Source organism: Ostrinia nubilalis, chromosome 13 (genome assembly GCF_963855985.1).
Source record: "Ostrinia nubilalis chromosome 13, ilOstNubi1.1, whole genome shotgun sequence".
In the NCBI taxonomy this organism is placed as follows: domain Eukaryota; kingdom Metazoa; phylum Arthropoda; class Insecta; order Lepidoptera; family Crambidae; genus Ostrinia; species Ostrinia nubilalis.
This window is the reverse complement of record NC_087100.1, coordinates 11,503,187-11,516,321: the sequence shown is the minus strand read 5'-3', so window position 1 is coordinate 11,516,321 and position 13,135 is coordinate 11,503,187. Positions and strand designations below refer to the sequence as shown.

Sequence of the window (13,135 nt, the reverse complement as noted above, 5' to 3'; positions counted from 1 at the left end):
AGACCATAATTATACAATCTAAAGGGGGTATTTTGCGATTTCGTTTCAGTGATTTTTTAGTGTCTTCTAGTGGGTACTTGATAATTTTTTATGCAAAGTTTAAGTTACACAAAATACCAAATAAGTTGTTTGTGTATTAGCTAACAACATATCCTAATAAAAAATACATAGAAAAGTTCATTTCATGGAAAGTTTTTCATGATATAACTCCCAAAGTGATGCTGTACTAACTTTAGTACAATGGGCGCTTGACACGTTACGTGAAATAGTACAGTAACGACATTATTATTAGAATGTTTACCTATTTCGTCATAGTTTTTATATGTAATCATTGTTTTCTTTTCCAATGACATGGCTCTTTATTTATGGGGTTACAGACAACAAAAAGAAACATTTTATTTTCCCAATTATGACCTGTTTGTCGACCTAAAGAGACTTAGTTACATAGTTTTTGGAACCACACGTGAAAACAGAACCAAATGGTATCCTTTGATTACTTATAAAGATTTTCACAAAAAGCATAGAGACTTATTCGACAAGCCAAACATAATTTTATTAGTATTGATTGAAAGATAATAATGTGGGTACTTTTGGAACAAATTTTGATGCTTTAGAACCATTGGGAAAGGTCATTATTGGGGTCTTTTGATTAAAAAAAAATAGAATTAGGCACCACAAGGTGTCCAGCTACAGTATAATAAGAAGATCAGTGGGTTAGATCAGATGGCTAGTCTATAGAACTTTACCAAATTGAGGTAAAAGGAAAAAAAGCGGTGGATGGGTCTTGTTCGCTTATATGGTGGACATGACAATTTCAAATGCATGCAGACTGCACTGCATAGTAAACCTATATAGTCGCTTAGATCAGCTAGCATTCCGCAAATATATAGTACGCACATATTTGACCTATAAAAGATAAATAAAAGTAGGTAGTCTTGCTCTAGTTGATAGAGAAAAAATATGAAATAATGGTTATAATCAAAATAAACCAGCAAACAAGCTGATTTGACAGCTTAAAATTACTGTGTGTTTCAATAGAGTCAAAACAGCTTATAGCGAGTGCCTGAAAATACTGTGCCAGGATGGAGAAAGCTTTGCTCAATATGACTCATAAGCGCCCATTGTACTAAACTTTGTACACCCCTGAAAATCTAACTTCTGATTTTGTTTTTGGTTTTCTTTCTGTTTAGTATTATTTCTGAAGTATTTTTATAAAGAAAATAAACATTGGCTATGTGAAATTGACCGTAGTTTTCATTTGGGCGTTAATGGGTTAAAACCATTTCTTTACTAAAAAAATATTTTATGATGCTTAATACCTATACCAAGTTCTTATTGGTATATACTTTTTAATAAGTACCTACTTCGTTATTTTTTTCAAACATAAGATTCATGGTACTCACTTTATTGTACCTATGCAACGATCAAGTTTAGTACGTAGTACATAAATAAATTAATATTTTATTTGAATCCATAATCGTTTAGGTATGCAATATTGCAGTAAGTTGTAGATTCGAATAATTACCAATATTTTCATTCTCCGTATTCGCAAACATGAATTTTAACTCAAATGAACAAAAACACGGATTCTTATGTTATCAGACAGCTATGAAATATTAATACTTATCATTGCATGCTATTTAATTTATGTTTCATTGAACTCGTGAAATCAGACCATCTGTATTTGCAGTCCGTACCATCAAGCGAAAATTTACGGCGATTTTTTGCAACGTTCAATTTATAGGTCTGATTCTGACTCTACATCGAGATACAATATTAAATTTAAGACTGTAATTCATTAAATATTTGAAAATTTTAATGTTCACGTTATTATTCAAGGATTTGATAATTTTATGTAGGTAAGTTCAATATTGAGTATTAAACCAAACAAAACTGACAAATTCTTGTCAGATTTTAAGAGCCGCCATATTAAAGGCGTCTTACATAGGAAATCGAACTGACTCTACATGCCCCGCGGCACAGAATTGTTAACTGAAGCCTCGGCGCATACCACCAACTTTTAGTTGGCCGATAGTTAGGCCCGATTGTAATTTGTATGAGGAATCGGCCGACATCAAATCGGTGCAATGTGCGCACTTTCATACATGTCCATATTGATTAACAGCCCGACTTAACTATCGGCCAACTAAAAGTCGGTGGTCTGCGCCTTTTTTTTCTGTGCTTAGGCTAACCTAATTTGACACAAATAAAAATACACCTTGAATCCTGATCTGGGTAGAGAATCCTCCCTCTGACGACCAGTGATGGATCAGCAAGCGATTGTTATTATTTGGTTAGAAAATCAAATCATTATACTTAGCTAAATAGGTAATTTAGATATAGGTAGACATTTAAATATCCAACTGTCATCGGAAAGAGTGATTGTTCTTAGCATTTTGACCACAGTCATTAATCCAAAATGACTGCTGCATTCCACACTAAAGATAGTAGCGAACTCAAAACGTCTTTGAACTGTAACCCCGTTTATCTGAAGATAAACCGTGCGTACACGCATCAAGACGAACGGGCTAATTATTTCCGCCTTGTCCAAATAAACACGATGCCACACAACTCATACATTTTTAAATTTTGACACAAAGCCAAACATACGACCTTGGAGATGTCTCTGTAGACAGATAGGCGTTCACTATTTTAGATATCCCCTATTGTCATTATCACATAATTTGTGACTCACGAAAATACTCTTTTAAGCTTTTACGTAATAAGGTACTTGATACAAATAAGGCCTACGTTCTAATAAGGCCTATGCATCAGAAAACACAGATAAATAAATCCAACCGGGATAATACTTCAAGGACACGTACTCATATGCCCTACAACCCGGTAGAGTGCAAGAGCGTCCCGATCCACGATCCCAGCACCAATTGGCACGCGTTCTTCTAAGGTGGTGGTTGATTTCGTGCTCTCTTATAAAAATCTGGCGATTTAATCTTAAATTTTTGGTAAAATGACGCTGTTTTAGATTAAGCTTTTCTTAGTAATCGTTTCTAAATATTTCTTACTAGCTAATAATTACCTTAATTTGTACTACTGGCTATAGATGCATTATTTGTAAATTTTTAAAGACAACAAGAGCGAGATATCTAATAAGGCCTAGGCCTTATTTCAGCATGGTAGGCCATATTAGATACTTATGTCAACACCTGATTACGGATAAATTCATTAAACTAAATGAGTCAAAGAGTAACTAAATATTTATTTAATAAGAATGTTACTAACAGCACAGAAAAGAAAAAGAAAACAGAGTCGAAAAAAAACACAAAACCTGTAAAAAAAAGTAACAAAATACAAAAACAATAAAAAATAAGAAAAAAAGCCGTATGTATAATTCTAAAGGAAAGGAGAATAAAAGCTGGTATTATCATGCCTGTCTCGAAGACAATGTAGCAGATATGCGACCATAAAGGACTGCTTTTGGTGGTATCACAAAGATTGTGTAGGAGTTCGTAAAGATGATTCAGAAGCCTTTATAAGCCCTGGTTCTAACAAAAATTGAGATCTCATTTTGTTTACAAAAATTCAAGACTAAATGATGTTCCTAAACTGATTTATTTAAAAGATTTTATGTGTAGGCCTTATTCGAACACGGTGTTTTAATAAGCCCTATACAAAAAAATAATATTGTTTGTTTTTGATATTTTTTTTGATAATTTAAGTAAGGAATCATTACTTTGTTACTATGAATATTTAATTTTATCTTTAATTTATGTATTATTCTTAATAAGTGGAATTTAAGTTTATGTAGAGATATACAGTATATTTCTGTTTACTTGGTATGTAACATTTTGATAACGCAAACAAATCGACGTGTTTAATGTTATAAGACCGCATTTTGTTTATTACAACTTCAATTTTAAGGTCTACAGGCATTTGAATCATATAGGCCTTATTCCGTGTAGGTGATTTATTAAAGCCAAAATCAGTGGTTTCGTAATTTGCTAATTTTGAATAGATTTAGTTAAAAATTGAGTTATTTTTTGTAATATTACTAAAATTAAAGGATGGAAGAAGTTAATTAACCTTGTTTTTGTTGATTGGCGTTAATATTTATTGAAATATAAGCATTTAAAGTTAGGTAGGCCTTATTTGTATCAAGTACCTTATTACAGCTGTTATCAAAACATTTAAAATGTAATCTGACAAAGGAAACATGTAAAGTAAACAAAGGCCTCTTCAAAATTTAATTTTATGTATCGTAAATATAAATTGTGAATCTTTTCACTTAACGATTGAGAATTTTACGTCAAATTTAACATGCCTTTGATCAGTAATTCGCCCTAAGTCGATGTAATTAAATTTGATAAAGCCACCTTTATTGGAATTTCGATATACGAATTCATGTTTGTGAATTAATTATGTTTCAGAAGGTTTCTAATATGTTTTTTCTCTAATTTTCAGGCAGTCAACTCACCACCAGTGCCCCACCGAGAGGCGTCGGGGATATCCGCACCATACCGCCCTCAGAACGAAGAATATGCCGCCGTTCAACGTCGTGTTGAGAGGCCAGTTCAAACAGAAGCCGATCCTGAGCGCAAGAAGGAGAAGAAATGGTCTCTAGGAAAACTCTTCCGAAGAAAGAAGAAAGATGAAGAGAGCGAATCATCTTCAGAAAGCGACGAAGGGGTCAGCACCAAATCTCCGTCGAAAAGAAAATCCAAGAAAAAGAAGAAGACCCCGGCCGTCAATAACTTCGACCACATTGTCATTAGGGACACGAGGCGAGCTCAGAGCTTGGCTAAACCAAACATGCGGGACATGACCGATGATGGCGTCTTGTCAGACCCCTCGGCAGGCTTCATAAACTACCGAGCCAAGCAACAGAATATGTACGGTGCATCGAAAGAGTCACTCAGCTTACGAGACGATAATTCTAATCGGTCAATGAAATCTGCACTTGACACTCCATCTAGAAAGACTAGAAAAGGTCGCTTGAAAGCTCGAGTTGAAGCCCTTCGAAACAGTATGCGAGGAGAATCAAGCAGCGATGAGGAATCTTTGAAGTCGTCTAACTCCTCATCTATGGTTAGATTCAGAAGTGATGACTCCCTAATGCGATCTCGAGATAGCTCCTTAAATAAACGGACAAGGAGCGCCAGGAATGAAAGATACATCAAGAGGCTATCAAGAGATGACGAAAACCAGCTTAATAAGGAAGCCGAGTTAATACAGCAAGGTTACACTAAGGCCGAGGTTGAAATGTTGACAAGAACGCCCACCAGTCAAAGCAGCGGTTATGGAACGTGCAAACGCGACCAAACTAACAAGATCAAGCAAGACCACCTTTACGCCAATGACGTCAACCGCCGACCTATGAAATCCGAATCTATTTCATCATTCCCATCGACTCAAAGTTACCCCTCATCCATTAATTTTAATGCTAAAGTTAACAACGAGCATATTAACTATTCCATTCAATGCCCAAGTAACATAACTAAGGAACCGCTTTACGCTAATAACCGAGAAAGGAGTGTCAGTAATCAATATGAGAGACCTGAAAATGTAATGTGCGTCAAATTCCCCTTGGGGAACGTAACCAACATCAAACGAGACGAGAGAGCACCACCAGTGCCACCTCCCCGGGACATGCAAAGGAAGGTTGCTACCCCTATATCGATGTACTATGAAAATAACCCCATAGTAGCAGATAGGATGGGCAGCAACCAGAACATAGTTCACGGCGTACCTAACAACGACTTTGAGAGAATAATGAGACGAAGCCAAGAAAGATCGATGAGTCAAAGCTTTAACGGCTTGAGACGGCCGATATCGAACTCTGAAGATCATATTGCTATGCAAAACAACGAATATCTCCAAAACTTCCAGTATAAGAGCGAACAGCCAAGGAGACCGGCGTCTGTGTCTGCAGAACCGAACCACTATGGCATCTACGCCAATACTCCTCCTTGGAGGAAGAAAGTGGAGCACCCAAACCTTGTCAAACCAGAACCTGTACAGATGCGGCAAGATTACTTGTACTATGCAGACCAAAGCCCTCGATCAAGAAGGCCTATCAGCATCAAAAATAGTCAAAATAATTACGAAGTTCAATATCTGAGTGATTCGCAAGCTTCTCTTAATGTAGCCGAAAGTGTTTACCGTAGGCCAAGAAATGCATCTGAGTTTTGGAGAAAAATTGATGATGCCGAAAGGCAGAGGCGACAGCACAGTGTATTTTCAAACTCTAGAAGTAACAGTGAGTATTCTAGCAATACTCCACCACAAAGACTGCAATACTTAGAACAACATAGAAGCAATGGTGTTCGAAATGACAACACTGATATTCAGAATAAAAACAAAATTGACTTTAAATCTCAGTCGTTAGATACCACAGATGGTGCTAAAGTATGGAAAGCGACAACTGAATACAAAAGGTCAATTACTGTAGAACCACCCAAAACAGTAACATCTCCTACTTCTAAGACTCATGTTAGACATAAATCCGATACATTCGTTCAGAATTCGTACCAGGTTCCATCAGACGATGAAAAAAGTTCAGAACGTAGAAAGTCTACAAATCTTGATGACGCTCTTAATGAATTGGAAGCCATTTATAATAGCTTGGGTTTGGGAGATGAAGATTTACTTGACAGAGCTGAACGCCGCGAGCAAATGACGCCCAAGTTTAACGACCATTTCAATGATTGGAATGGTAATGACGATGAAATCCAACTGAGAAGTCAACCGACAACTCCTTTAAGACGTGTGCAAAGAAGATCAACATTGCCAGATAAATTACAAGATGACATGGCATTCCGTAGAATGAATTCATTAACGAAAGAAAAACCAAATTATAAAGACACACAATCACAAATTAGTTACATGTTGGCATCACCTGTTTATGTGCCGTACGGTTCTGACGATGAAAAACATTCTGAACGGAATGAACCTGACATAGTTCATGACGATGTAGTGTACAGAAATATTAAACAAACGAACAACAGGCTAAAAACTGTAGACCCACAACCACCATTTGGAATACCCGTGGGGCCAGTCTCACCAGCGCCACAGAGTGACTACCTGCACGCTACACCTGAAAACAAAGGACGATCTCGATTTGTCCCTAGAAGGTCACCTGACATCGTATCAGACGACCTCGCTTATAGAAGCTTAAGAAAAGATAATAGACATTCATCCCTGTTCAATGGCGAAGAATATTTGAATGGACATGTTAATAATAATCATAGTTATGGTGAAAATCCTTTTACAAAAGAATCAGCAGCCAGCCTCAAGAAAAAAAGGGCTGTGAGATCGTTATCGGCGAACATATTCACAATGATACAGAAAGAAATAGATGATGCCCTCAACATGAGTAAAGTGGCTACACTGCAGAAAACTCACAGTAATAGCGATGTAATGAGACGCCTTCGTGAAACCTTCGAAAATAACGACAAGGATCCAGATCATTATCCCCGCAACAAGGTAAAACAAAGACACAATACTGTTAGTCTCTTTGTCAATAACTCCCATACTTCTGCACCTCATTTCGCAAAAGACGATTCATTCATTCACAATGATGATAATTATCTCGCTAAGCCTCCATCTTGTGATAAGTCCAAAAGCTCATCACCATCAAATAGGTCACCACAAGCATCAAAACGGTCATCTAAAGATGAATTCCAGCATGTTCTCAGTATGCTCGCTCAAGAAGCTATGGATACTAGCAACAAATTAGGAGTGGCGTTAGCTGAATTAGATAAAAATAGAAATAACGCTGAAAAGAAATCAGACGTTCAAAGTCGAATTTCTGACAGTAGACTTTCATTCCTAAATGGTCTGACTGGCAGATCTGACAATGATCCTATGCCTGAAGTTAAAGTAGTAAATGTTCATTCGGAGATATTCAATGATCACAGGCCAGATGTAAGTGAAAGAAACACGGATGGAGAATCCACGGCTAAAAAGACTGAAGACAGTCTGTTAGCTATTTCAGATCAGCTGCATAAGGTGGAAGACCAATTAAAACATAGCTTTGAAAAAGATCTTAATGTTGAAGATGAAAGCTTAAACCTTTCTAATTATGTAACAAAAACAGAAAACCAAATAAAGGCTGAACAAACTACGGTTGCAATCCCTGAAAATAAGTTAGTACCAGATATAGTTCCTTTAAACGTAAAAAATGATTCCGTCAAAGTTGAAAATGCCAGTGAAGTTGAAAAGATACCTGAACCTCAATTGATTAAGCCTGAATACAATTCATTGAACCCGTTCCTAAATACAGATGACAAGTTGAAAGAAATTAATGAAATTAATGCATTTAAGGAATTGAAAGATGGTATTTCTGATTTAATAGCAGGCATAACGCAAGTAAATGACAAATTATTTGTTCCTAAAACTCCGAAAGTAGAAACTGTTACCACTGAAAATAAAATTACTGGTATCTCGGAAGCGAGTGAAAAACTAAACCAAGTATCTGAAAATATTCGTAGACAAGAAGTACCGAATCGGGCTTCTGTTAATTTATCGATTTACGAAAACGATTTAGAAATTAAGAGAGATAACGCTGATTCGAATGAGTACAACTCTTCAGAAGAGTTGGCGACTATATTTAAATTGGACGGTGTAAGTCAGAGACATGTAGATAACGAGGATGAGAAAGAGCCAGAAAAGGCTGTTCGAAGCGATTTGAGCTCACCGAAACTCGTCCAGACAATGAATCAGCAACTGAGAAGACTCTCAGTGGACCAAACCAACGACACTCCTAGTCAAAGCAACTCACTGCCAACTAACGTAGTGCCGTGGAGGACCAAAAGGCAAAACCACGACTCACAAAAAGACTACAGAGGTACGTGGCCCATTCTCATGCACGGTATTTGGTGTTCATTTTAACCATTCGCATCCCGCTTTTTTTGTCGTTTCATTTGTTTTTTTAGATGTAGTTTAACTTTTTGTGTTCGTTTTTGTTTCTGCAGGCAGTAGCGCGCAGTCGAAGCGCGATTGGCACGACACTGGCACGTTGATGCTAGCTTGCTCGTACACTTTGATGATCTCCCAACACTTGGCAGAGCTGGACTGGCTGACGCTACTGGGCTTGCTGCTCGCAATTGTCACTATTATCGCTATGCTAATAATCTAATCTAACACGCCCTTTGTTGTCTAAATTCAACATCTATTGCAATCGCTGAAATCTCGAAGGAATGATACGAAAGCGGTTTCTATATACAAAAAAATCTTCGTCGATATCTTTAAAGTACCAGACAATTTTGTCTTCAAAGGCAAATTAAAAACAATAATTAATAAATTATAGTTACGATTAGTTAAGTATACCTACCTATTTCAATTACTTTGATTGTGATAGATGTTGAAGAAAAGTTTCAGGACCTGTATTTTGAAATTGATTGAAAACTTACGGCATTTTGAATTCAGAAATTGGATATAATAATTTAGGAGCACTGAATACGCGATTTGAGATTAAATCGTCCAAAAATACGAATCCTGATCGCATTAAATTTTAATGCATTATTCAAATATTAAGACAGGTACTTCAACATAAAGAGAGCTTTCATTGTAAATTACTTACAATAAAAAAATAGCATAAAAAATTAAGTTAGGTACTTAGTACTCATTCTTTGCTACTTTCAAATGTTTTTTCCTATTACTAATTATTTCACTGAAAAGTTGTTTTCATTGAAATATGGCTATCATTATTACGTATAAATAAATACTTGTAGGTAAATATCTTTACTTTTTTTATTATGATAAAAACAACGAAATAAAAGTTTATAGGGACGACGAATCAATTTTTTTTTATAACAATGAACTTTTTTTTACATTTATGATTAGTTACGTAAGTATGTAAATCTATATTTCATAAATATATTTATTATTAAGAAACTGAAAATGTTGGCCTATGTTCAGCATTGGACGTCCTGTGGCTGAAATAAGATGATGTTTTTTTTATTAATACTAGCCACCATTATTTAGCAAGTTTTCGTTTTTACCTAGCTAGTTTAAATAGGTATTTGAAATCATGTTGCTTTTATTTTTATTCAATAGTTTAAGCACTTTTGGAAACCACTTCCAATAACATAAAATTATAAGTTTTTTTTATCAACATTAGCTATCTAACTGTGATGTTATTTTTATGTCCTTTTTATTATAAAATAAGTTGCACATACATAATTCTTAGTTTCTGTGCCAAAACAACGATCAAAGGATGTTTTAAATGTAAAACTTTTGTAAACAATACAATGAATGGCTTTTTCTGTTTAAGCATGTATTCATGTGTTAATTATTTTACCGTTTGTTTATTGCATGTTTTTTTGTATTTTATTAGAAGTTGTGTATACCGATAATCGTAAGTTTACATAATCCGTTAACCCATGTTAATTATTGAGGCATAGTTTATTTTTATTACATTTTACATTACTTAGTATATCAGAAGAAAAGATCAATTTTAATTATACAGGGTGTTAGGTAAATGGGTATATGAGCCGACACCAGGCCTGTTCATCTCCGCGAGTTTACATCGAAAACAAAACACGCACGATGGCCCACCTACAGGATACTATTCGACAAGGCCTCACATACGAGCGAACATTGACTCACGCACGCGTATGTTCTTGTGTATGATGGAAGAAAATAAAGAAAATGGTGTACTAAATACTGTGCAGTATTTAACTGCCTAAATAATAATAAAAACACAGAAAGTACTTTTTTAAGTTGCCTCAAGACATTGAGAGGTAAATAAGTAGTTAATATTATTCATGATAAATTCATGCTAAATCATGTATTTCCTCCGCCATTTTCCGCAGTTTGGCACCGCACGTCACATCATTTTACCGAAGTCAGCCCTATAGCTTCGGCGCAGTGCCGATCACTGACATTTGTCAACAAAATGGTGCTTGACTCTTGAGACAGGCTAAATTACACCATATTGTTAATGACATTGAGTATACATTTTTTTAAATACCTTCGCGAAGTAAAACTTCTGTACGTAGTACTTATTATTATTCTGTGCCGACACTAACCCATGTTAACATGGTCATATAAATGGTATTGTGTAATCAGAAATTTGATATCATCATTTTATTTTTTTAAATTTTCATACAAAATTAATTTTATAAAATCCGATTTGTAAGAAAAATAAAATAATTAAAATGAAGATATCAATTTTCTAACTTCACCATACCATTTATATGACCATGTTAACATGGGCTAGTGTCGGCTCATATACCCATTTACCTAACACCCTGTATAATTGTTTGTACAGTAAATGAATTAATATTTAAGATAGCTTATTTCATTTATCATCAGGTCATTCAGTCTTCACTGCATGACCTTTTATAATTTTCCAGAGGCAAACGAAGGATTTGGCCTAAGTGAGTACACCTCCCACTGGCTAGCCAAACGGGTTGGGGAGGCCTGTTATTCGCATTTTTCATCGCTTTGTTTAGAATATTTCAATATTATTTGAGGTCAAGAGAATTTGCAGACCTTCTGAAAAATATTATAAAAGCTACGAGCTTAAAAAAAAGTTGTTCTTTTCTTCTAATCTTTATCTTTAACTTATTATTTTGTAACCAACACCAGTGTAATAAAGGCTGCTTATTAAAGTGTAATTTTGTTTATAGGTGATAACTGAATGCCACCACGGTACTACGACCTGCATCTAAAATTACTTCTGTTTCTATATTAAATAAACTTCTGTATTTTGTCCTATAGCTTATGTAATTACCTACATTATGTTTATGTAGAGGCTTCCAGTTATAAAGAGCGTTATTTATATGAAAGAAGTTATAATTTAAATAAAATGTTTCAGTTTTATGGTCTATTGTTTCATTTTAAAAAACCTAATTAGATAGAGATACCTCTCCTATTTATCTGACGAAGAGTCATAATGATTCAGTAAAGTTTAACGCATTAATTTCTGATTTTCTACAAGGCAACTTTGCAACTTTGAAAAACTGCAAAACTTTGAGTCGCTTTAATTAACTTTTTATTCCGTAAGTTAAACTAGATAGATGCATATGTCTACAGGCACAACTCGAAATATTGTAATAGTTTAATTAATTCAATTAGTAATAATAATTATGCCTATTAAACCGAGCTCATCGAAGTTGGTATTTTTTTCCCGATTTGTGTTCCAGTTGATAGCACAAGTTAGTATTTTTTAAAAACTTAAAGCAAAATTAATGCAGCATGCAATGTATACAGATGACAGTATATCAAGTTAAACATCGTGGCATCTTATTTAGTTGTTATAAGTGTTAATTTGCAATAAAAATGTATGCAAAGTGCCGGAAAGTGAAATATCGGAAAACGCAGAGTGGAAATGTTAGAAATACCAGAGAACAGAGCCATCTAGTGAAAAATAATTAAACGAAAATATTTATGAACACAATACTAGATGGCGCTGTACAATATAAAGTTATGAAAACACAATACTAGATGGCGCTGTACCACGTAAACTTGTACGTACACAATACTAGATGGCGCTGTTCTAAGTTTAGTTGTAAATACACAATACTAGATGGCGCTGTACAACGTAGAGTTATACACACAATAATACTAGATGGCGCTGTACCAAGTAAACTTGTACGTACAAAATACTAGATGGCGCTGTACAACGTTGAGTTGTAAATACATAAACATAATACTAGATGGCGCTGTATACCGTAAATCATTATAAGACGACCAAAAAAGATAAAATCATTAAATAGGCATTTTTTAAGTTAATTATAGCCTGACCAGGAACATAAAAACCCTCGCCATGTTGCGGAAAACTAATGGTACTAATTTCTTTTAATGGCAACAGTAACTGAAAACTTCATTGACATGTCACCTTGCATGTCAGTCTATTGCTGTCAAAGTGTAAACAAACTTTATTTTAAATGTGCGCAATTGATTTTGTGAATTAAATTGCTAAAATCTTTTTATAGTCGTGAAAGAAAAGTGGTTCACAATGTGTTAAAGTATTTGTCGAAGAGAAATACTAAGGGTTCGGACAATATTTTCATTGAATAATGTTTTCGACAAAGGTTGTCAAATTGACTGACATGTTTATCGTATAGTACAGTCCACTATGAAAATTAGCTGTGGTTTGTTTCAACTACCTATTTTAAAGTTTTTTGTCACTTTCTAAGTGTTGAATTTTATGGAATTGGGAAAGAAGTAC

General features: G+C 34.9%; 1 protein-coding gene across 3 annotated transcripts in view; it reads left to right on the top strand.

The window, feature by feature from the left end:
* LOC135077670 (uncharacterized) overlaps positions 1–11,784 on the top strand; it is a 167,368-nt gene extending 155,584 nt beyond the window's left edge. For 2 of the 3 annotated variants that reach the window (XM_063972232.1, XM_063972231.1), the window contains exons 2-3: positions 4,420–8,803; positions 8,931–11,784. In XM_063972232.1, coding sequence (XP_063828302.1) covers positions 4,420–8,803; positions 8,931–9,094 — 4,548 coding nt within the window. In that variant the 3' untranslated portion in view covers positions 9,095–11,784. The remainder of the gene's footprint in view (positions 1–4,419; positions 8,804–8,930) is intronic. The other variant, XM_063972233.1, reaches the window with a different exon arrangement.
* The last annotated feature ends 1,351 nt before the right edge of the window (positions 11,785–13,135 follow it).